Consider the following 25,340-nt stretch of genomic DNA (forward strand, 5'->3'; position numbering starts at 1 on the left):
ATTGACTAGTTTGACATATTGCATTTTGTATTTAATTAAAATAACATGTTATTTCGCACATTTTAGAAGTAACTATTTTTAATGTTTCACACTACGTATTTATGGATACGTAGTGTCCTACGTTTCCAGTGTCCCTTGTAAAGCTTGTAGTGTAAGGGCATAGGACCTTAATTGGTAAAATGAGCTTGCTCCTCTGGATTCCCAACCATATTTTTAATGCCTTTTTTAAGGCACTTAAATAGCTTCATATTATAACCATGTGTTTTTGTGTCTGTTTCCCTCCTTAGACTATAAGCTTGAAGAGTGCAAGAAGGACCTCAGAGCTTGGTATATGACAAGAACTCAAAGCAATTAATTTGAGCTCATAAGGAGAAAAAGCCAAGTCCAGGGATACAGTGCACTTTCTATCTGCACTTGGGAAAAGGCTCTTACCCTTGCCTTGCAACAAATGTAATATGGACTTGTTTCTTCTCCGGCACTCTTAAAAAGGAGGCAGTGTTATGCAGAAGGTTGATGCTGTGGGCTTGAATCCCAGCCACACCCCTTACTAGCTGTGAATCTTGCATCAGAAAGTTAATCGCTATAGGCCTCTGATTTTTGTGTAGGCCAAATTAAATAAAGCCGTTTTAGTAAAACTCTGTCAGCCTTAAAACATTGTGTTCTTAAAATAATGTATTCTTTTCTAAAATGAAAAAAGATCTTACAATTCAGGCCTCAGGGAATGTTTCTGAAAATTTCTAGAAGTGGGGATGCAAAATATCTTTTGTTGCCTGACAGCTGGCCCTGAAAAAGCAAAAAGTGCCCCCAAACAATTGCCCTTTAGAGAGTAGACCTTGTAAGAAAATCCTTCAGTAATAAGACAGTCAAACATCCTTCTAAGTCCCTTGCAGGGACTGAGTAGCTGCTGGCACTCCCAGGTCCCAGACTGGCCCTCTGATACTTAGTGATGCTGCTTAACTGCATCCTTCTTGCCCAAGAATTGACTCTGGGCCCGATCTTCTCCTCTCATGATGGAGAGAAGACATGATTATATGGATTACAGCCCCATTTCTAGGTGCCAAGTAGCTCCAAGGAGCCACAGTGAAATTAAGTCCATCTTGGCTATGCCCTGCTAAATTTGTCAATGGCTCCAAAGTATTCTGCTGAGAACTTCAGATTTTATGAGTTTGCAACAAAAATAACATTTGGAAATGGACGTCGACCAGGGAAGAGAAGCAGGTTTATATTTTGTGTCATAGACAGACACATATTGACTTGGGGCCCAGGGCCCAGCTTGGGCAGGTGAGGTCAAACTGCAGCTGGCCTCTGTGCTCCCTCTGCCATGTTGCATTAGAGGATGGAAGGAGGGGGTGTTGAACTGGCCAGGCCAGAGTTTAAAATTGCCTCCAATTTTCTCCAGACTCCCCATGCTGCTGTCATTGTCCCGTGTGTGAAGCTGAACGACAATATGAAAGCAAGTAAGAATGCATGCCTACTAATATTTTAGTTGCATGATATTCTTTCTACATGAGAGGAATAAGGTGTTAAGTATTTCCAGGCTCAGATGTGCCTAAAGTTTTGATCACTTGACTGAGAAATTTTAACTTAGTAGTTACTACAACAGTCACCTCCCCTTCTCTACCAAGTACTCAGTTTGCAAGTTTCTTAAAACGAAGGGCAGATTGTTGAGTGGCATACGATGAAACTGATAGAAGAGATCAGCAGTGTGATGATAAGCCCCTGATACTGGAAAGTGAGAAAATTTTGATCAATCCACAGATGGATACTGATGATTAGCAAGGTCTTCCATGGGTGTGGGAGTTGAAGAGGATGGGCACAGTATTTGTCTTCTGGAGAATGTAAAAATGTAGATTCTTTCTGACTCATCCCTCAAATAAATGTTGACCCATTGTCCTTTGTAGCAATGGACTAATTAGATTAAATCCATTAAAACGATTCACTGCTCCCCTGAACATCCCTTATGCAGCAAGTTCTCTGGTAATGTTCTTCCCGTTCTTGTCCCATCTGCTTTAGTAAAGCCTTAGCCATCCTCCAGAACCCAATTCTGGTTCCACCCACTCTAGGAAATTCGCCCTGACCAGTCCAATTCAAAGGAATTTCTGCCTGTCTGAATGTAACAACTTAGTGTCCCATTCATTTGAGATTTAGAATTCACTACTTGGTATTAATTAATTTTCTTACTGTTAAATTTTGTTTTTATTATTCTGAGTTGGATTATGTAATCCCAATCAATTGATTTCAAGTCTATATGCCTCCGCTTTCTCATTTGTAAACAGAGGATGATACGTGTACCTCTGCTCCAGAGTTCTTGTGAGAATTGAGAGGCTATCTTTACATCAGTAGTATATATTCTATATTCTCATATTGTGCAGGACATAGTAAGTAGTCAAAATTAGTTTCTCCCCATCCCCGTAACAGGACTTCATGATAGCAGATGCTCTCTTGCACTCTTTTATATCCCCAGATCTTTAAACCTAATTCTAACTCTATTTGTTGCTTTTGCTGAATTCCCATTTCTTTTCCTAGAAGGCAGGGCATTGAGCCTTCAAGGCTAGAGAGTGCAACTCAAGCAGCGTTCAAAAACATCTATAATCCATTGTTCTCTTTTTTTGCTAACTATTCAGTCCTACTTGGTGGCATGGACTAGAGAGAGATTTATTTTAGACAAAGTCATCTTCTCGGCATCCAGGGATACAGCCGCTGTCAATATTACACAGGATATCAGCAAAGCCAGCAAGGCCTCTTCTCTTTACACAGCCTTTCACACTCACCACCAAACAGTGCCCAGTCCCTTGGTCTCCACTCCTCCACACACCCACTGGTGAAAGTGCAGGAGTCCATGCCTTGGGGGAAAAGAGAAAGAGCCCAGATGGCCCTCACACTGGAGATTGCATCTGCATAATTTGATGGAAACTACACCAAACTTTCATAGATTTTTTTCACAACCTGCTTTCTAAAAACGAGATTTGACATACATCCATGACCAAATCTAACCTGTTCCTTTCTCATATTGTTCTGATACTTTCTCCCTCCTTTTCAATTCCCATCTCTGCTCATCCTTTTTTTTCCATCTTTCTTTAGATGCTTCATTCATCTCCACCCTTTCCTTCATATTCAGCTGCTATGTGGAAACAGAGAAGTTTCTCATCACCTCACCCATTCAGAGATGTTTACCCATGGGTATGAACAGATCAAATAAACAGGAACTTAGGTTAATTTAATAGAAAAAATAAAATATGGAATAACATTGATTTTGGCCAGTATCAATTACAACCATTCTACTATATTTTACAAAAAAACAACTGAACATTTTACACATGTACAGTATTTTTCAGTAAAAGTGGATTTGGATTTAACAATGGATCACTAATCAAAAATAAAAGACAAAACAAAACAGAAGATAGGACTTTTGTCTCTAGAAGGTTAGAGCATTTGTTAAGTCTCCAAACTTTGTACTATCCATTACATATATCTCATTATGAATATATATATTTATACATAATATATAACATTAACTTAAACTTTGAAAGCATTATGTTCTAGTTAATAATATTCTGTAGATAAACGAGGCAGTAACACACTAGTAGTTAAACCAGTATTTCCACGATGTGCACCTGCATGGTCAGTGGGAAACGGAACACACATTGGTGGACCCCAATGAATCTGGCTGTCATACTGATTATTGGTTGTCTAAGAACACAGACATCATTTTTATGTTTCCTAGCATAGTAACTTTGTGTCTCAAATATTATGGGCCGGTTCAGTTAAATGGATTTCTTTGCAGGCAAATCTGGTTTCGCCATCTGCTTGACCTTGCTTTACGCTCGTGCTTACATGTGTCCATTTAGAGACTGTGCCCTTCAATTTAAGACTCCACATGCTGTACCCAGGATTAACCTGCTTTCTTTGGGTCAGAAGGGCCTGCAGTGTTATGAAGAGGAAAATTACTCAGCAAAATCAGTTGATTCCCCAGTTACTTATGAATCATTATGTGACTCAGCATCACTACAGTGCTATTAAGAGGGTCATTAGACTATTGACTTATTATTCACCTTGAGTTGGGTGTTAACTTTGATGTCTAGGAATGAATATTTTCAAGGTAGGCTTTTAGCTAGCTTGTTACTTGGATGGGGACCTTAGCATCCACTTCCCAGCTCCTTCCCAGGATAATCTATATTAATGTCATTCCTCTTCTCAGTTGTGAGGACAGTGACCTCTTGGCAGTGAGGCTCTCAGAAGCATAAAGCTTGCAAGATGGCTGGGCACTCCCAAAGCAAATGAGGTCACCAATGGAGCTTTGATATGAAAAATGAAGAAACTTGATATCAGTCTATTCTCCTCTAAACAGAGAAATTCAGAATTGCTAAAAAGATCTATCAGGCTTCCTTATTTCTGACCACCGATCCAAAAGAGTTTTCAAATAATTCAGTTTGCTAGATTCCAAGATGTGTTTAGGGAGTCATAGAAAACCAGTGAAGATACTTCCAAGAAAACAGATCATCTCAATGACATTCAGTGGACAGGTATAACATAGCACAGTTACAGAGGGACAGAGGAGTGGGGAAATAACAGAACCAGGAGGGTACGATCATGCCGCTCATATTCAATTTCCAGTTTTATTTTCTTAAAATGACAAGATGAAAAAATTTCTAATAAGCACCATTGAAAAACGTTGCCTGGGCAACTTGGGCACGAGCTTAAATAGTACTTAAATAAATTCCATTTTTTAAAAACTACAGGACCTTTTAGAAACTTTTGACTCCAGGAAGAAATTTCCTGCATTATATCTAAAATGCTTCCCATCACAAATGGAATTTCTGATGGCCTTTAAAAAAATGCTATGGGGATAATGGCTAGATAGCACCAAGAGATTGTGCAGGGTCTAAAGAGTGAACACTCTGGATTTTGGGGGAGCTGGATCAGTCTCAGCTATTTTATGTAACTTTGCACTCTGTCCATCACCAATTTGACTATGCAGAGCAATCCCATTTGACTACCTGTGTGTAAAAAAAAAAAAACAATAAAAACAACCCAATCTACAATGGAAAAGCCACTAGCAGCAAGTCTATCTGATGAAACCAGTGGAGCAGACTTATCAAGTGGGTATAATGCCAAAACCAGCGCATAATGCATGAAGAAAATTGTGTGTGGAAAGTATCAACGTTCAACTGTGAGAAACTAAGACAAACAACACTGAACACAACTCTGTGGGATGATCTTAATGCCCAATGGTCCAGTTTTCTGCCATTTCCCCCAACGGTGGACTTACTTAAGCATGAAAAATGACTGATGCAAGAGCTTTCTGTTTCACTTTGATCTATGTCTGCTCTTGTGATATTTTTGAAAGGTATTTTTAGGCGTCTCAAAGGGGAAACAAGCAAGTAAATGCAAAAGGAAAAAAATGGACCTTCAAAAACCAGGGCAGGAAATCAAATCTTTACTTTAACGTCAAATTTTGGCATCAAATGCTTTGGTCATACAATACTGTCTCTGTGGTTCTGGCTGTTTAGCACTAAACACCCAGTTATAAAAGGTAGGCTTGTTGTAGGTTTATTTTTTTTTTTTCCATTTAAGTTCTGACAAAACAGTTCACCATCTCCCTGCACAAATTTGAGAGAGAGAGAAAAAAAGAGCAAGAAAGAGAGAGGTGGCTTGCTTTTTTTTTTTGCTTGTTTTTTTTTTTTTTTCTTTTTAATAATAATATGGAGTAATCTATAAGTCTACAGGAACAAAGACATCTAGGATGGCAGCTCAGCCTTGGAATGTACATGTTTTGCAGCAAAGTTGTTGAAGAACCTTCCGTTGGCACAGATTGTTCTTTTTCACTAGCGTACAGAAGCCTCCTTCGGCCCAGGACTCTTCGGTTGCTTTTCCAGGAAGTCAGCAAGAGAGAGGGGGAGTTGAGGACGTGAGCAGCATGATGGACACACACGGGAGAAGGTTTTGATTGGCCAGAGAGGCAGATTGAGGGATTGGAAGAGATCATTCAGGAGCAGTCAACAAGGAGGAAATTGGGTCCACCCAAAGCGATTTCAGTCAACAGCATTGTTTTTCAAGGAGAGACATTGTAGTCCAATGGTAAATGTTATTGGTATCCATTTATGGAAGGAAAAAAAGATTAGAAAAAGAATAAATTAGCAATCAATAATATAAGCAAGGAAGTTTTATTTTTAGAATTATCTAGAGCAGAGAGTATAGTCATTTATACTATATTTCATTGACTCCAAGACACTGGATTACGATGCACGACTCTTTTACGTGCTATCAAGGAAAAAATGCTTCTTATTAAACGGTGACACAATATTCACTTATCAATTAGAATTTTAATTTAATGCTTAGTGAAAGGATTTGTTAAACTTATAAAACATACTGTTTTCTTTCTCCGTATATGCAATAACTCTTCCTTTGAACATTGAACAATAGGTTAAATTTTTGAAGCTATGCTGAACTGCAATTAAATTCAATACAAGAAGTGGTAACCATGTGCCTAACTCAGTTGACTACACGGCTCTGTGACGAAGTCACAGGCAATGACAACTATGTCACATCAACTTGCTGGTCAAAAGCAGCTCTAAGCTGCCATGAACTATAAGATGCATCTGATTTCAGAGATGTTAAAATGTAAAGAAAGTATGTCTTAGAATCACTGAAATACGACAGCTGAAAGAATAAATAGCACATCTCTAAACGCAATTGTCATGTGATTTGAAAAGCCTGGTGAGCCATCAATGATCTTTTTCTTTAACTCATCTGAAAATGGACTCATCTCACAAATTATGGCTCCTTTTCCACTTTTGCCCACCATCCTGACACTCCACCTTTACCAAAGTGCCATTTGGCATAATTTATCCCATGCTTACCATGGTGTAGGGAAAGCAGTTAAAGCATCACAAACCTTGAAAAGCCCGGTACCAAGTACTATGGGCGAAAATTTCAAGCCACAGTGGATTTCCTGGGTCAGTCACTTACAAATCTTCCTCCGTTTTCAGGTTACGAACTTAGGAAAATTCTGGTCATATTCAGATACAGAGGAACCCTGTTTTTAAGTAAGGGTAAAGAGCACTTGCTGATAACTAAAAAGTGATACTTCCATGGTCCTGGGGGTGCCATCACCCAGTCCTCTCACCCCAGTGTTGTGTGGTGAGAATCAGCCCTGGCCCAGAAAACCTTGAACATAGAGCCTGAGTGGGTCTGCCCATCCCTGCCAGACCCATCATACATCAGAAAAGCTATGAAGACGCAAAGTCACCTATGACGCTCCGTGGAAATGAGACCACAAATGATGTTCTGTCAGTGCCATCGCGTGCTCACTTCTTTTTGAGATTCCTAATAGTGAGTTGTAGATAACCATGTGAGGTCAGTAGTAATATCCGCCTCATTTTTTAAAGAGGAGGGAAGTGAGACCCAGAGAAATTCATAACCTGCACAAGGTCTGGAGACGAGGTATGAATGACAGCATTCTAACTCCTGAATCCGCATTCTCCCAACCACAGCACTATTCTGCCTCTTGTGAAATTTCTAGAAGAGGAGCCATTCAAAAGAAGACAAAGAATAAACCCAGGGGAATGATCTTGTCTGGGAAGACTGTTCCAAATGCTCACTTTCTTTTTTATTTCTCTATTTTTATAACAATCCAAAGATGTTTAGAACAACAACGGTTCAAAACAATTTCTTTCTACATCTTTGAGATGTATTGTTTACAGAAAACGTAGGCACAAATTTTAGGACGAATTATAATACAAGTCAAAGTTCACAAAATGTTGCAGTTGGAATAATTCATTTGTTTTACAGATGGGGGAACTGAGGTTTAGAGAAGTAAGGGAACTTGGCATTTGCCAAATTATCAGGGGGAATGGAGTAGTAGAGGGTCCCAAACCTGGCTGCAGATTAGGAGCACTTAGGAAGCTTCTAAAACCACCCAAGCCCAGGCTGCTTTCCCCAAGACCAATTCAATCTTTGGGAAGGTGTGGGGTCCTGGCATTTTGGTTAAGAATCTCTGGTGCAAAGAAAAGAAAAATGGACCAACATTTAGGAGTCTTAAATTCTATACCTGGTTCTATCATTACTTCCTAGCCTCACAGGCTTAATTCAGATACCACTTAATTGTTATTTACATATCAAAATTATAAACAATCTACATAATAGAGTGGCAATAAACTGTGGCATCTCCACATGAATTTTATACTGTTATTAAAAGTGAAGTTTCTGAAGACTTTGTAAAAACATAGGATTATGTTTATATCTAGTGCTTAGTGCAAAAAGCAGGATACAGAATTCCATGTACATGGTATTTAAAAAATTTGGTAAAAAGTACATATCGCAAAAGACTGGAAAAGAAATACATCAAAAACTAACTGGAAAAGGCTACATATTGTATGATTCCAATACAGTCATGCACCGCATAACAATGTTTTGGTCAACAACGGACCGCACAGACAACCATGGTCCCATAAAATTAGTACCATGTAGCCTAGGTGTGAAGTAGGATGTACTATCTAGGTTTGTGTAAGTATACTCGATGATGTTTACACAACGATGAAATCGCCTAATGACGCATTTCTCAGAATGTATCCCCATTGTTAAGCGACACATGACTGTATATGACATTCTGGAAAAGGTAAATCTACGGAAAAGAAAAAATTATTGTTTTCCAGGGGATGGGGAGGAAGGATGGACAGGCGAAGCACAGAGAATTTTTAGGGCAGTGAAACTGTTCTGTATGACACTATAATGGTCGATACGTGTCATTGTACATTCTATGGGTTTGGACAAACATATAACACCAAGAGGGAACACTAATGTACACTATGGACTGTAGGTGATAATGATGTGCCACTGTGGGTTCATCGATTGTAACAAATGTACCATTCTGGTGCTAGATGCTGACAGTGGAGGAGGCTGTGCCAGTGTGTGGGGTCAGGGGATTATATAGGAACTTGCTGTACTTTCTGCTCAATTTTGCTGTTAATCTAAAACTCTAACGTTTTAAAAAACAAAGTTTATTAATTAAGAAAAGTTAACTGGCGCTGTCTTGGCCAATAGGACTATACGTGATTTATTTCTTCTTGCAATTAAAAATACCCCAAAAAACAAAAACTAAAACCCATTGAGGGCATACATTCAAGATAAATGAATGCCAACAAGATATCGGGCATGTCCTATCTGACGCACGCTCGACAGTTCCTTTTTTAAGTGGAAATATGTTAGACCTGAAGGTAGAAAGAGCACACTTAGCTCAGAAGATCAAAATGAGCAGCTGTACTCACCGTCCTTGCAGATGGCTCCCATCTGACACGTTCCTAAGTCTAAGAGATACCCACTGGGGCAGCTCGTACAGTTCCTGAACCCTGGACCACTGCACGTCAAACAGCTGGCGTCACATCTAGGGGGAAATGTACAATTTATCCTCCTTTCACACATCAGGCACAGGAAAAGATGTGTTCACCATCAACCTCTTAATGTCTTAAACTTAACTCTCCCTTTGAAGATAACACAAAAATCTTTTCTTACAATAATTGCTAAGTTTGACAACATTAAAGAAAACCTAGCAGGTAGACAGTGTGATTTTAAAGGGGGGATAGCATGTTCTTGAAAGAGAAATATTACTTTCAAGGTTTTAAAGTGCTCCTGAAGCAAAAAAACAAAAATACCAAAGACAAGCTGGGTTAAGGCTGCAGGGCAGTGTCCTAGGTAAGTGTTTGAACCTTACTTTATCACTAATAATTCTAAGCTTCGTATTATTTATGAAGGCAGTCAAATAAGGAACCCAGTAACCAAATGCTAGGGCTTAAGGGGCAGCTCCACCTACCTCTTGCAGGATTTGTATCCATTCTCTGACGAGTGGTCAAAGTAATAGCTGATACTACAGCTCTGCACGCATCGCCCATCCTCCATGAAGTAGCCCTCCGTGCAGTTAATACACCCATCAGCGCCTGCCCCTGAAAAGCAAGACGAACGCAGAAAGCAGAAACAAAACCTCAGAAGAGGCTGCACGATGAGCTGCTCCTTGCGTAGTTTGTGAAAATGGCCTTAATATGTCGTAATTTTAAGAGTTATAATTTATCATCTGTGCTTTTTCTTACATTCTTTGGAAAAAACATTTCCATTTTAAATTGAACCCATTTGCCCAAAACATCAAATCTCTTTGGAAAGAGGAGATGTCACCGGGATATTTAAGTTTCTCCATGAGAACAGGATGCTGATGACTGACTTTTGACGTGAATACATGCATGATTATAGGAAGAGAAGTATTTTTAAAGTCAATGCTGGAGAAACATATCAAGTGAGTTTGCAGGAGAGATGGCTAAAAACACATAAAAGCCAAACCAGAGCCAGAGGGATAAACGAAAGGACGGGAGGGAGACGGTACCAGCACAAGTGGCGCAGAAGCGGTGGCAGGGCAGACAGTCCTGGCCATTGAAGTATCGTCCGTCCTCACAGGCGACGGAACACCGGGACCCCTGTAGGCTGAAGACACAGACACAGAATGCCGTGATCAAGGGCAAGAGGTAATGACTCCTCAGGTCCATAGGTGACAGATATAGTCCCCCAGAGACCAGCAAATGTGGCAAAGCTTCAAAGCAGGGGAAATAGCCCTTGTACTCTTTTTTTTTAATCCCGATGTCTATAATGCTTCTCTGTGCCTACGATGATGTCCGTAGCCTATACACGTGCTGCAAGCTTGGGGGACGTTCCTCTTAATTGTTAGACTGGCTGACACATTCCTTCTTTGTTCAACATCTTATAACTTAGAGGTTTTTACAAGTATTTCATTGAAAAAAAAAATCACATTACCTAACAATATGCCTAACAATTCCCTGATATCCAGTATTTATAAAGAAGTGTGCCCACATAATAAATTTAAAAGCTGTGTCATAATAAGAAATGCAGTAGGAATATATGGTAAAATGAACTACAATGAATAAATGGGCAGAACCAACCCTGCCCACTCCCAGCCCAAACTCCCAGGAGCAGCCTTTTTTGTTTTTAAGTGTTTCTGATTTTAGTTCTTCTATTGGTCCCCATCAAAACAACAGAATTTGAATATATTTGTCTCTATTTCTTGATTTGTTCATTTTAAACTCTAATGAAGAATTTAACAAAATCAACTACCTAGACTACTGCTTCTCCGAGCATCTCAACTTTTCTTAGTTGTCTTATTATTTAGTGTTTCTAGGCATTATCTGTACCATATTTTCTCTATCTAACACTCTTAGACGTTATCTCATGAGTTGCTAGAATGTCAAATGAGGAATGTATATTTTTTTCTCTCTCCTAATTTCCACCAGCTATGATATTTTTCATGGTCTACAGATTGATTCTTAAAATTAAAAACAAATACATAGAATTTACAACATTTAATATACAAATATTACTCACTGAATAACTAAATAGAGCGACTGGAACCACAGAGAAGAACATGTAATCCTGTGTCACCAAATAGATGATACTAGAAGACGGGTATCTAAGCAACAGAGTCCAGTGGTTTCTATTTACCTTCACTCTTTATATTGCACTAATGCACATCTTACATGACTGTGCTTTGTATATGAATCACACTAACTTTAAAAAGTTAAAGTTGTTTTTCTCAATGCTCATTAAAGAAATTTGGAAAGAACAAAAGCAAAGTAGATAAAAAAGAATCCCAAACAGTCCTGTTAACATTTTAATCCATTTTCTTCCAGTATTTTATGAGTATTTGTCTGTGTTTATTCTTAGCCACTACTGAAAAATTTACAGGCCTCTTGGGGCAAAATGGTCAACCACAGAAGCCCCTGAGGAAAGTGCAGGGAGCCTCAAGGAGACGGAGGGCAGCATAACAGCAAGTGTTCTCCATTCACACATCTCACTGGCCAAAGACAGCTGTCATTTAAAAAGCCAATAAAAGAAAATCCCTTCCCTTTCTGTAGAGCTGGAAAAAAGGAACTTTCATCAAATGGATGCTTTTGTGGGAGGAAATAGGACCATCAAAAACTTATCAAAGTTTTTAAAAAGCTGCCTAGTTTTTCTAATAAAGAACATTACTTCTGAGTCTGGCATTTATTCAGCAGGAGACAGAGGCTGCACTGTGAGCAATGAATGAACTGAGTGGGACGTGCATCAGAGAGCTGTGACCAGGAGCCCTGATGCTTTCTGCTGCTTCCAGAACACAGGCATGGCAGGGCTAATGAAGCTGGTCCTCTCAACACCTGGGTTCTCTCTGTGATAAAGCGGAGAGGGGAGACCTGTGCTGTCCCACATGTTCTAGCGCCCCGGGCTCTTGAGCACTTGAAATGTAGTTAGTGTGGCCAAGTGAGAGAATTTTAAATTTTATTTAATTTTAATTAATTTCAGTCTTGATTTTACAAATTGTCTCTTGATTCAGTTGTTGGCAAGATTTTGAGTAAGTTTGGAACAACTTGGCTATCTAAAATCTACTGCAACTAAATTTTATAAAATCTAAATACAGATCAAGTATTTCTCATAAAAAATTGTCCGAACTGAGATGTGCTTTGGGGTAAAACACACACCAGATTTCGAAGACTTGGTATAAAACCAAACAAGAATGTAAAATATCTAAGAGTCTTTTACAATGATTACGTGTTGAAATGATAATATTTCAGATATATTCGGTTAAATAAAAAATATTTTATTAAAATAAAGTTCACCTGTATCTTTTTACTTCTTTTAGTGGCTACTGGCATATTTAAAACTAATATATATGGCTCTCATATTTCTACTGGAGAGTGCTAGTTAACTTACTCTAAAAATGTTTCCTAAGAACTATAGAAAATAATCTTTTATTTCTCATGGACCAATTATGTGTCAGATATTGGAATAAGCACCTTGTAAATGTTATCACAGTTAATCCTTATCATAATCCAGCAACATAGGAGTTATTATCACCATTTTATAGATGAGAAAACTGAAGCTCAGAGTGGCTAAGTGACTTGGCCAAAATCACTCAGCTGATAAACAGCAAAGGAAGTTTGAGCCCACGGCTATCTTCCTTTTTTTAATGATACCAAGCTGCTCCTTCTCCAACAAGAATTAGGAGGCTGACTAGACTGATATTTATCAAGACTGAAGTCTTGAGATGAAGGGGGCTAAGCAAACACTAAATGCATTTATGTAAAACAAAAAGAAAGCCACAGATAATCAATAAATCTAAATAAAAATGATGTTCCAGTATTAATCAATGTGAAGAATTACTTGGTTGGAAATTGCCTGGACCCTGCCCTATTTCATTTCTGATGAAAGGTGGAAATAAAGGTATAATCAATACTTAAAAGGGATCGAGTGCAGCAGAATTCTAGCTCCACGTAAACCCAGAGTCCAACTCCTCAATCAGTGCAGGATGTGTGACCTTCTCTATGGATAGCAAGAGGCTACTTAGTTTATTTGAGCTGCATGTTGTTCTCTCCGTCTATCAACTATCTGGCTTTAGCAATGAGCAAGTCATCCTTTCAAGGAAAACATCTCCAGGTGTTAAATCTATGTGCATACCATAGTATAATGGAACCAAGCCTGAGGCACTTCAGATAAGAGAATGACCGGCTATATGGAGAGAAATAATAAAGATAAGAGAATAGTTTTCAACCATCAAAGGAATGAGTCAAGGGGATTAACTATAATTCACTGGTATTACCTACATAGTAATCCTTGACTGGCACACTGCCGGTCAAAAAGCTTGAAGAAAGCCTCTCAAATGGCCATTTTCATTTACTTGTATCTGAGCCATCTTTTCTAAGGAGAATTATATTTGGTTTATAAACCTTCCTTAGCCAAGATGGCATCCAATTTTTCATATATAATGGGAGAGATAATGCAAATAGCAATCAAGTGTTTAAATGGGAGTCAAACCAAGGGTAGATGGTAAGAGAGTTATTTATTTACACGTGTTTTTTTTCCCTTCATTTTATCTATACAGTCATGCATCGCTTAAGGATGTGGATATGTTCTGAGAAATGTGTCATGAGACCATTTTGTCAATGTGTGAACATCATAGACTGTACTGACACCAACCTAAATGGCATAGCCTACTACACACCTAGGCTATATGGTAACTAATCTTATGGGACTGCTCTCATATATGCGGTCCATGGTCGACCGAAACATCGTTATGTGGTACATGACTGTATTGAGAAGCTCCTTGGGCTATGTCACTTGATGAAATCCTTCACTCTCTTACCTTAACCCGTCCCTACATTCTGTACAGTTGTAGGATTCAGTACACGTCTTGCAATTTTCACTGCATTTCCGGCAAAGATTTTTCTCTGTTTAAAAAAAAACTTAAAGTTATAAATCAACTGAATTGGTCTACTAGATTCCATAAAAGAATATGGAAATTTCTAATGTTTGCTAACGTATGCTATAGAACACATGGCCTTGAGTAGAAAACTGCAGGAAAAGCCCCAGATTCAACATTTGTTATCACTTCATAGCAAACCAAAATATCTTAGAGATAATGACCATTTTGCAGACAAGAAAACTACAGCCACCTAATTCCTAGTTGAATGATTTATTGGCTTTTTCGCTCTTCTTCCCATTCTCTCTCCCAAACAGGCTTTCCCAACTTCCCACAATGAAAATCTCACTAATGAAGCTAGGCAGCGCCCTACATCAGGGTTGGGAAGCAATGCTTGAGGCCATGGAATGAATGGTAGACCTGCATGCTCACAGCTTTTAGAACTACTCTGATGAACTGCACTAGAAAAGGGAAACTACATTTAAGATTGCAAGGTAAGGGTTGCTTATTTATTTCTTGCATTGTCTAGAATAGTGTTTTGTACTTTACAGCTGCTGTGGAATTGATATAAATGTTATATTTCAGACAATATCTGTATTCTGGAGAATAGAAGTGTGTTTGATTAAACAAATATACTGCGAATACTGGCTTTCCTGTTTAATACCAAACACAGGTCCCCATTGGCAAAAAACGGCAAATGCATGACTGTTCTATAGTGAAAAATGGTGATTTGTTACATTAAGTAAGGCATTTTACCTTAGGTAAAATTTTTCTGGAGACTTGATACATTCTGAGATGCAAGTGGATTATAACCACATATCTGTGTAGAATTGTATGAAGCTTTGTTCACAGGTTTCTCTTCCTCTATCGACTCTCTAAATGTTGGTGTTCTTCAGGGTTCCACAGAGAAACACTGCTTTAATGGATCCCTAAAAGGACTCCTGGAGGTCCATCTCCTTTCTCAAGTCTGAGCCCCTCGGCATGAAAATGAAGTTCTTTACAATCTTCTGGTAGTTATCTCATGGTCTCCCCCTCCCTGTGTCATTGAGACTACTGGACATGGCGTAGGATCTGAGGTTAGAGAACGTAGATTTGTGTTCTGCTTTTAGCTTTTAGCTCTGTTCTCTCACTTGTTAAATAGAGATTACGATGGTGCCTACTTCTCAGCTTGTCTTCAGGAGTTAATGAAATTATTCAAGGAAATTGTGTGAACTACAAAGCACTGTAAATGTGTTGGCCGTAATTATTAATACTCATGATCACGCATGGTCACTATGTTTTATGTAAATCCACTTACTGAAGGGGAAAACTAACAAAAGGCAACGATATAGAAGGGGAGAGAGGCAAAGACCACTCGTATTAGCAAAGTAATTGTTTGAACAGCCTTCCTTAATTATCCACCTCTCAGGTTCTGGAAGAACAACTGACTCCCTCAATTATCTTGGTCCTATCATACACCATCTAGAACCAAATTTCTTTTCCAAGGCTTAGCCTTCTTGATAGAACTTTGAATATTTTTTTTTCAAGGAATACTGCGTATTTCTGTGGATCCTGTATGGCCCCTCCCAACTCCCATTTTCTCCTTTCCCCATCAAGTTTTAGCTCACGTTCCAAATTTTGGGGAAAATAAAGAACTACAGAGAAATCCCTACCCATTGCTCTAAAGGTAAAAGACTCCACCTGACTCATAGAAAAATGCCTGCCTTTGAGTCAAGAGAGAATTTGACTTCTTCAGGAACAAGAGTTTCCACTTCAAAATTCTTACCTGATTTTTTAAAACAACTCTTGTTTCTTTAAACTTGGGTTTTTTTCTTTTTTAGGTTGTGCAGAAACATGAAATCTCAGTGTCATCATACACCATGGTGTGACACCCTTGTTAAGAAAAATTATGGAGAACTCAGAAATAAAGCAAAAGCTACCTTTGGCCCTTATCAGGGCCATACCAGAGCACTGTCTAACAGGGAGGTGTACCCAAGGATGATTTAATTTTCTAGGGAATGTACCTTTGTCTGTTTAATGATGGTTGATTAGGGCCTAAACTGTGAAGTTACATGCTAATTTACATATTTTAATTTGGTAAAGTTACAAATGATTTCTGTCCATTTGAAAAAATAACCCCCCAAATTCCAATTGCACTGCCATGTAAGAAATTATTCCATTTTGTCTCTAACTTGGCAAATGGATTTCATTTTGTCTTTCCTGGTGCACTATAATACCTGATAGTCTCTGAACTTATTTATCACCTTGTAGATTCCCTCATTAACAGGTTAAATAAGTCTTTGACACAAGTTCACTCTACATTTACATGCCAGTTTTCTTTTTAAAAATTCTTGAAAAGTACACTTTGATATCGTACAGGCCTGGTTCCTTTGATGAGCGTGCAGAAAAGAGCAGGCCTGGCTGCTATTCTCTGAAGGCCTGCTTGTCAGGTTGGCCTGTGGCTAGTATCTGGGCACTAGGATTTTGGGAGGGTTCCCACCACTCTAACTGATAAGAGTGGCTCATGATGCCTAAACTGTCTGTACAAACAATACAGCTGACGCTGCGCAGCTGCTTCCCTCCTAGGAGTCTGGAATGGTGGTTTGTGCCAGGCAGAGGCTGCCTTCATGACCGGACCCCAACAACAACCCTGGGCGCTGAGACTTTCTGGAGGTTCCCTGTAGACTACCTTTCATACATATTGTCACAAATTGTTGCTGGGGGAATTAATGCATCCCGGGAGAAAACTCTTGGAATCTCACGCCTGCTTTCCTTCTGACTTCGTCCCGTGCGCCTTCTCCCTTTGCTGATTTGACTTTGTATCCCTTTGTTGGAACAAGTCATAACTGTGAGCACGTGAGTACTACATACTGAGCCTTGTGGGCCCTCCTAGCAAATCACTGAATTTGGGGATGACCTTGAGGGCCCGCTGACACGATTAGTTACTAATTCTTTTTTACAAAACAATTATAAATTGTTCTCTTAAAAAAGCTGGCTAGATCTTGTTTGATATTAAGCAAGGCCTAGACTTCATGGAGAAGGAATATCCTTCCCGAGGTCACTCAAATGAAAACCTTACATTTCCTCCCTAAAACCCAAATATTTGAAATCCACTCACTGGTGTCCTGATATGACCCGTCAGGGCAGTGAGTAACACAGCTGCTGGTTTCTTCATTCAGGAAGTATCCATATTTACAGGACAGGCACTGGTCGCCATGGCTCCCAAAGCAGGACTCACAGTTGGGGGCACACTTTCTGCATCGCTTCTTGTCGGCATGGTAGTGGCCAGGGGGGCAGCTGGACACACAGATCCTGTGTTGTGGAATGATAAGAAAGAAGGGCAGTGTCACCAGAGACTCAGTCCTCAGCATTCTCTTGGAGGTGCTGAGCAAATAGCTGTTCTCAGTCTCAAAATCCTTTTTAAACTGTGATGGTTAACACCACATCCAAAGGGCCAAACGGTGTCGGTTAAAGCTTTTTCTTGTGTAGGGTGCTGGAGCAGCAATGCAGTTACATAATACCGAGTCCACCAAGGAGAGCACATCTTGGTCCAAACCAGCTTCCCGTTCAAGTCTAGCTCCTTAAAGGAGATGATGGTTAGAAACTGAGTCTCAGGGGGAAAACTGTGGTGCTGGGTTAAAGGGAAAACGTGTGGGAACCCTGATTTTATGCAAAAAGATCACTCATAAGGGGTTACTTCTATATCTGTGTCTTTGTCATATTGATCCTGTGTGTGGTTGTGGTGCTGGTTGCATGCTATTGTCTAAATTAATATAAATATATTTAAATTTATGTTGCTTATGATTAACTTAAGAAAATAACTTCTGTTTGCCCATAATTGAAGGACAGGGCTTTATTTATTCATTCAACAAATATTTACTGAATACCAATTAAGTGTTAGTCATTTTGCTAGACTAGGAGATAATGAGAGGTGCTGAGGTAGCCAAGGGCCTTTCCTTCAAGGAATTTAAATTCCAGCATGGACATAAACAGGAACTGAACATGTCTGGGTCTGTCTGGGTGACTGGAGTGTGGCTTCACCACAAGTCCGCTCCCCATAGTGAGGTTTTGCCTGAAGGAGGAGGGAGAAGGTGGCAGAGCCATGAGAGACATGCCTGGAGGCATGGCCTCTGCTGGGGCAGTCACTGTTCCACAGCCTTCCCTGTGGACACATATCCGCACAGCCTGAGGCAGAAGCCAGGGCCTCAGAGGCACAGAGTCCAAGCAGGTCCGCCTTGGGGCCCAGAGCGGCAGAGTGAGGACGAGCAGGAAGCAGCACCTTTGCTACATCAAGGGCTTGCACGCTGGGGAATCCGGGAAAGCATCTGTTTGGCTGGTGCACAGGCATTTTCATGAAGGGCAAAGGCAGCTATGGCAACAAATATCAATGGGAGGGAAACGTCTGGAGGGAAGACCGGGTATGTGCGTAGCTTGTCCCTTCCCATCACCCTTCGAAATGTGGGAAAAGACACTTGCGGTTTTACAGCGTACAGGTACATTTTGTCTTTTGTAATTCAGTATTGGTTTCACCATTTTGAGTTACATGAGGAGGCAGCGGGCTTGCGCAGCAGCGTCTTCTGTGCTTACGTCCTGGTGGGAGGATATCGGAAGACGCTGCCCAAGTGCACCCCGTGGTGACCCCGTGGGAACCCCCAGGGGGATCTGACTTGGCCTCTCTCTTACCTGGTGTTGTTTTTCAGCTTGTAGTAGTAGTGCAAACAGTCATTGCAGTGGTCTGGTCCCGGCCCATCACAGCCAACCTCGCTGCACTCAGGGTCACAGGGCCCTTCCCAAAAGAAATCAGAACAACACTTGGAAAAGATGATTTTAAAGCAGGTCGGTTTTACCTTGAATTTAGCATAAAATAAGACTTTTTTTCCCTAATGCAGTGAGAGCTTCTTTAAGATGAAGAAATAATGTTCAATGTGGCTGTAAGCCCAGAGATGAACTCTTGACTTTTTTGGGGAAAACCTCAATTACCTAAGTATCAAGAATGTAAATCCTAGTCATGGTCTGGTCTTCAAAGCACATATGGCTGCCTTGTAGGAGATAACAAATATTTCAGAATTCAAATGAACTATGGCACTGTAGCAGCTCAGAAAAAACCAACTGCAATTAAATATGCATAATGATAAAAATGTCGGATTTACGGAAAAATGAGACGTTAAGCTGTTGACAGAAAAGAAGAAAAGGGTATTATTCAATGCCTGGACCAGATTGCCTGTTTCATCCAAGGTCATTAAAGCCACTGAATACCTCTGAGATACTGTAGCCAGCAAGAAACATCATTATGGCATCTGGCACGAGCTTATCAGCATCTAGTCTTGGATTACAAAGCAGGTACTTCAGGCACAGATAATAGATTTAAAATTGCATCCTACCGATAGGCCAATGGGCAACTCAACAAAAGAAAACTACACATAAATTTTAAAAATGTGAGCAAGCTTAAAGAACTCCAGACCTGGGATGAAGGTTCCTAATCTCTCTTGGTACGTATTCTTTGCTATAGAGGTAGAGAGAATGCACAGTCAGAAAAAAAAAATGCCAGAAAGCTGGAGCTATTTTGTGATTGATGAAATTCTTTCTAATGACATGGGCTAGTTATAGAAGTTTTGCTTGCTTGAACTAACGCCCTTTTTCCTTTTTCTTCATATTTGGGGACATTTGGTCTCATAATCTTCAAGCTCTTTCCCACTGAAAAATTCATATGATTTTAACTAGCAATAAACACACTGCACAAAATGTACAAACAGTAAGTCAAAGGTGCCAGAAATGGTTTGAACCATAGTTATTTTAATCAAAAGGATTTACTGTTGAACCTTGGTCTCCTTTAGTCATTAAGGACTATGTTGTACAATTACTGAATCACATAAAATGGTAGAACTGGTGGAAGGACTCAGAGAAAAATCTAGTAGTCAAACACTCTCATTTTACCGAAGAGAAAACAGATGTTCCAAGAGTTACAATGGTTTGCCCAGCATCATACAGCTAGGAGAGTTGGGATCAATATATGTCCTGATTCTTAGTCTAGGTCTCCTACTTAAAGCTAGTAAATCACATACTAGAGATGACCTTTCAATCTGAATGGAAATGAGTCATTTCAAAATGCTGCAGACTTGAAATATATTTCTGATTAATTGCAGGAATCATTTGACAGAACTGTTTATCTCTATTTTCCCCAAAGCCTTAAAATTGATCTCTAAATTAAATTCCAGTTAGTACAACTTGGGACATTTTAGCTGTCTACTATGGTACACGAGGAGGTGGGGGTCTCTGCTGTGTTGAAGTTCAGCCTGCTATGGGTCCCACCGTCCCTGGAATATGATGAAACAGGACAGGGATCTGGTTATGATAACGCCATCTGTGCTTCTAGACAGGCTGACTTCTTAATGAAGGTGAAAAATCACAGCTCCAAAGAAAAAGAGTCATGGGTGGCCCTAAATTTTCACCAGACGATTTCTACAATTAAAAAAAGCCAAAAAACATTTATTTTCGATATGTGCCAAAGGGCTCTATATGGCAAATTCACATACTGTGCTGTTTCTTTTATAATCTTAAACTGTCCCAGATGCAGTTTAGCATTTTAGGTTGCAGGGTGATGATAATAATAATTGTCTTTCTTCTCTCCCAAGTACCAATGTGGACATTTTGGAGATGTAATGCGAAAAACCATGAGGATATACAACTGTTTGCTGAGAATTTTAACATTACCAAAATTTGAATTGGAAACATACCATAAGGCACATAATAATAGGTTACTATTATGGTCCATTTATGGTTTTGGATATACTTTCTCCTATCAGAGAAGGCAAATGATTTGCTAGTTATAACACAAATAGTAACGTTACAAGCTCAAAGCAAAATAAGACAAAATCTGACACAATCTAGCTCTGGTTAGTTCAACTGGTCTGAATTATCCAAGCTTTTTATTGACTCTGAGATACTACCTGTTTAGAATAAAAGGAACCATATGCATATTTAAGATATTCTCTGACGATGATTAATGAAGTAGTTTTATCTTCAGTATCTAGAAAAAGAATCTCAGAGAGCTGCAGGAAAAAAAATTTTCATCTAAAGATACATTAAACTGCTATTTACAAACAGTTCTCCATTATGAGAAGCTTTATTCATGAGTGTTATACATTATACCCCAGAAGGATTGAATGCTCCTGGAAGTAGTAGCCAATGCAACAAGACAGGACTAAGAAATACACTGGGAAGGGGAAAAAAAATTTCCAGATGATATGGTTACAGTACCTAAACTGCCCCCTCAAATCAACTCTAAAACATACAAATTAATAAGATAGTTAAGCAAAATGGCCAGATATAAGATAAACATGCAACAGCCAATAACTTTCCTAGATACCAGCATATACTGATTAGGAAATATGGACTATTTTCCACTACAGTAGCAATAAGACCCAAAATACTTAGGAATAATACTACACAAAATTAAAAGATTTCAGTAAAATAGGACATGGTCTATGTTTTGGATGGAAAGATTGTATATTGTAAAAACAATTCTTCCCATGAGATTGCATGTAAATTCAAATTAAATTCTAATAGGATTTTTAAACGGGGACTTAAGAATTGCTATGAAAACAAGAAGCAGATGTTCAACAGATATTAACATACATCATGAAATGAAAATAAATAAAACAGTGGGTGCTACTGGTTTAAGAATTATTAGACTGATAAACCAGAAAAAGTGGTACTAGAAGAGACCCTGGCATAAGAACTTACTACACTGTTATAAAGGAATTTCCTAAACTAATAAAAGAAGGATGGTAACTCAGCTAATGATGTTTGTCTATTTGGAAAATAATTAAAAACAGAACTTCATTTTACACTATATATCATAAAACAAAATAAGCTCCAGATGAATTAATGGCCAAATGTAAAATCAAGATTACAAAAAAAATGCATGTGAATATTGGGGTCGGCCCGGTGGCTTTGTGGTTAAGTTTGCACGCTCCCCTCTGGCGGCCCAGGGTTCGCAGGCCCAGATCCTGGGTACGGACCTATGCACCGCTTACCAAGCTGTGCGTGGCAGGCATCCCACATAAAATAGAGGAAGATGGGCACAGATGTTAGCTCAGGGCCAATCTTCCTCAGCGAAAAGAAGAGGATTGGCAATGGATGTTAGCTCCAGGCTAGTCTTCCTCACCAAAAAAAAAAAAAAAAATGCATGTGAGTATTTAGCTGATTTTAAAGGATAAAACTTTTGTAAAACAAAAAAAAAATCACAAATGTTATTATCTGAAACTACAAATCCTACCCTCTAACTTTCTTTTCTGTCAAAATAACACACACAAAGCAAAAACTACATTCCAGAAACAAGTGATAACTGAGAAAATGTTTTCAACAAATATGAGACAATGTGAGAGACAATAACATACAAGGAGTTCTTATAAACAGATAAGAAAATTGCTGTCACTTTGAATATCAAATGGGTCAAAGACAGATTTAATTCAGAGAAGAACTACAGAGAAAGAATGTTTAGATTTACTAGCAATCAAAGCTATAAAAATTTCAAAGTATTCTTTTATTTCTTTTTTTACTTTTCTTTTTTCTTTTCATTCAATGCTGGCAGGAGTGAGTGCAGTAAACACACAGCTGGTCACAGTGTAGACTGGTACATCTTGTCTGGAAACAATGTGACAAAATGTATCCAGGCCCTAAAACTGATTATTCCCATTGATGCAGTAATTCTCAGAGCAGAACTCTATCCTAAAGAAATAATTAAAGACCTAGACAAAGACTGAAATATAATAATGTTCATCCAAACTTTGTTTAAAATAGTGTAAAACTCTAAGCAAACCACACACCCCAGCTTACGGATTAAATATATTACAGTCCAGTCATAGGATGGACTATTATGTTGCCTTTTAAATATGTGTTCTAAGGATATTTGACAAGAGGTAAATATGCTTATAATATCTTTAATGGAAATAAAAAGGATATGAAAACCATAGTATGGTTTTAGCTTTCTAGAAAAGACATGGGTATTTGATTATACGAATAGATGAATACCACACACAAATATTTGGGGGGGATAGAAAAGAAGATGGAAGAAAATAGATCAAAATGTAAGTAGAAGTTTATCTCTGCATGGTGGGATGACACATGAGCTTTGTTGCCTTAGCCTGTGTCCCTGTTGGAAGCCAGCTCACCTGCATAATCCTCTGTACCATAGTCATCAGTGGGGTCTTCGACTCGGCTATAGCGGACACGTTCCACTTTAGGAAACTCGTTGGTTGGCGAGTATGGCTGCACAGAGGTGCCATAGAGGACCAAAGACCATTCTTTCAATTTACCTTAGGAAACAATAATAAAACCACAGCATGACCAAACCATTCACTCTTCAGCTACGTAATTTCTTTAATTCCTTCTCACCTAAGAAAAAACAACAGTAAAAGAAGTGTGGGAATCAGATTGATATGAATCACTGTATCAGATACAGGGCTAGAAATGCACATTTTCCACTGTCTGCAGAATTAACCATTTAATAATTCACACACCAGGTATTTACTGAGCACCAACTACAGCACAGTCCTTGTTTTATTAATACTATTATTAGCATTTATAGGATGACTGAGAAACAAACGCATGTCCAATTGCTGGATCAAGGGTTGAATTTCAAATTACGGATATTTAAGAGAATCCCAGAATTTTACAGAGGATTTTGTTTTTCTAGGTATCAAAGTCTTATTTGAGGTTTTTTTTTTTTTTTTTTTTGGTAATTTTTGGAATTATCTGACATGTTTATCAATAAATAGACCAAAACAACTACTTTGTTCCACCTGATTCCTGAATCAGTCATTCAATCTTAAGAATACATCACTATGTATATTACCCAAAAGACCTGTGCAGTCCAATGGTAGCCATTAGACACATCTGGCTATGTAAATTTAAATTAACTAAAATTTAAAAATTCAGTTCCTCAGACACACTAATCACATTTTAAGTGCTCAATAGCCATGTGTGGCTAGTGGCCACTACAATGTTGTAAAGGTGGTAGGTTAATCACTTATAAAGCTAGAATGAAGTTTAAAAGAAAAAAGTAGTAAAAATAGGTATAACTACAATAATTTGTAAAGGGATATATAAGATAAAAAGATGTAAATTGTGGGGGCTGGCCCCGTGGTGTAGCACTTAAGTGCGTGTGCTCTGCTGCTGGCGGCCCAGGTCCGGATCCCAGGCACGCACCAATGCACTGCTTGTCAGGCCATGCTGTCGCGGCATGCCATATAAAGTAGAGGAAGATGGGCACAGATGTTAGCCCAGGTCCAGTCTTCCTCAGCAAAAAGAGGAGGATTGGCATGGATGTTAGCTCAGGGCTGATCTTCCTCACAAAAAAAAAAAAAAAGAAAAAGATGTAAATTGTGCATTCAAAAACATAAATGGGGGGGGAGAGTAAAAATGTGGAACTTTAGAATGCATTCAAACCTAAGTTATTTTCAACTTAAAATAGGCCGTTATAAATACAAGCTGTTGTATGTAAGCCTCATGGTAAACATGAAGCAAAAACCTATACTGGATACACAAAAGAGAAAGAGAAAGAAATCTCAGCATACCACTGCAGAAAATCATCAAATCACAAAGGAAGAGACCAAGAAAAGAAGGAAGGAAGAGAGGAACTAAAAAACAGCCAGAAAATAATTAACAAAATGGCAATAAGTACCTAACAATAATTACTTTAAGTGTATATGGACTAAATTCTCCAATCAAAAGACAGAGAGTGGCTGAATGGATAAAAAAACAAGACCCATCTACCCATCTATATTCTGCATACAAGAGACTCACTTTGGATGTAAGGGCACACACAGACTGAAAGTGAAGGGATGGCAAAAAATATTCCATGCAAATGGGAACCAAAAGAAAGGTGGAGTAGCTATACTTGTATCAAACAAAATAGACTTTAAGACAAAGACTGTAATCAAAGACAAAGAAGACCACTACATAACAATAAAGGGGTCAATTCAACAAGAGGATATAACATTTGTAAATACTGATGCACCCAACAAAGGCGCACCTGAACACATAAAGAAAATATTAACAGACCTAAAGGGAGAAATAGACAGCAATACAACAATAGTAGGAGATTTTATTACCCCACTTACATCAATGGATA

General features: G+C 38.8%; 1 protein-coding gene across 5 annotated transcripts in view; it reads right to left on the reverse strand.

The window, feature by feature from the left end:
- The window catches only part of PCSK5 (proprotein convertase subtilisin/kexin type 5), a 448,916-nt gene that overhangs the window by 161,000 nt on the left and 262,576 nt on the right, over positions 1-25,340 (reverse strand). For 3 of the 5 annotated variants that reach the window (XM_058565628.1, XM_058565627.1, XM_058565629.1), the window contains exons 14-20: positions 23,380-23,523; positions 18,890-18,992; positions 17,325-17,518; positions 14,171-14,255; positions 10,370-10,467; positions 9,809-9,938; positions 9,267-9,382 (exon numbers count right to left, since the gene is read on the reverse strand). In XM_058565628.1, coding sequence (XP_058421611.1) covers positions 9,267-9,382; positions 9,809-9,938; positions 10,370-10,467; positions 14,171-14,255; positions 17,325-17,518; positions 18,890-18,992; positions 23,380-23,523 — 870 coding nt within the window. Of the gene's footprint in view, positions 1-3,712; positions 4,998-5,415; positions 5,868-9,266; positions 9,383-9,808; positions 9,939-10,369; positions 10,468-14,170; positions 14,256-17,324; positions 17,519-18,889; positions 18,993-23,379; positions 23,524-25,340 lie in introns of those variants that run through there. The other 2 variants (XM_058565632.1, XM_058565631.1) reach the window with 2 other exon arrangements.

Source organism: Diceros bicornis, chromosome 22 (assembly GCF_020826845.1).
Source record: "Diceros bicornis minor isolate mBicDic1 chromosome 22, mDicBic1.mat.cur, whole genome shotgun sequence".
Lineage (NCBI taxonomy): Eukaryota > Metazoa > Chordata > Mammalia > Perissodactyla > Rhinocerotidae > Diceros > Diceros bicornis.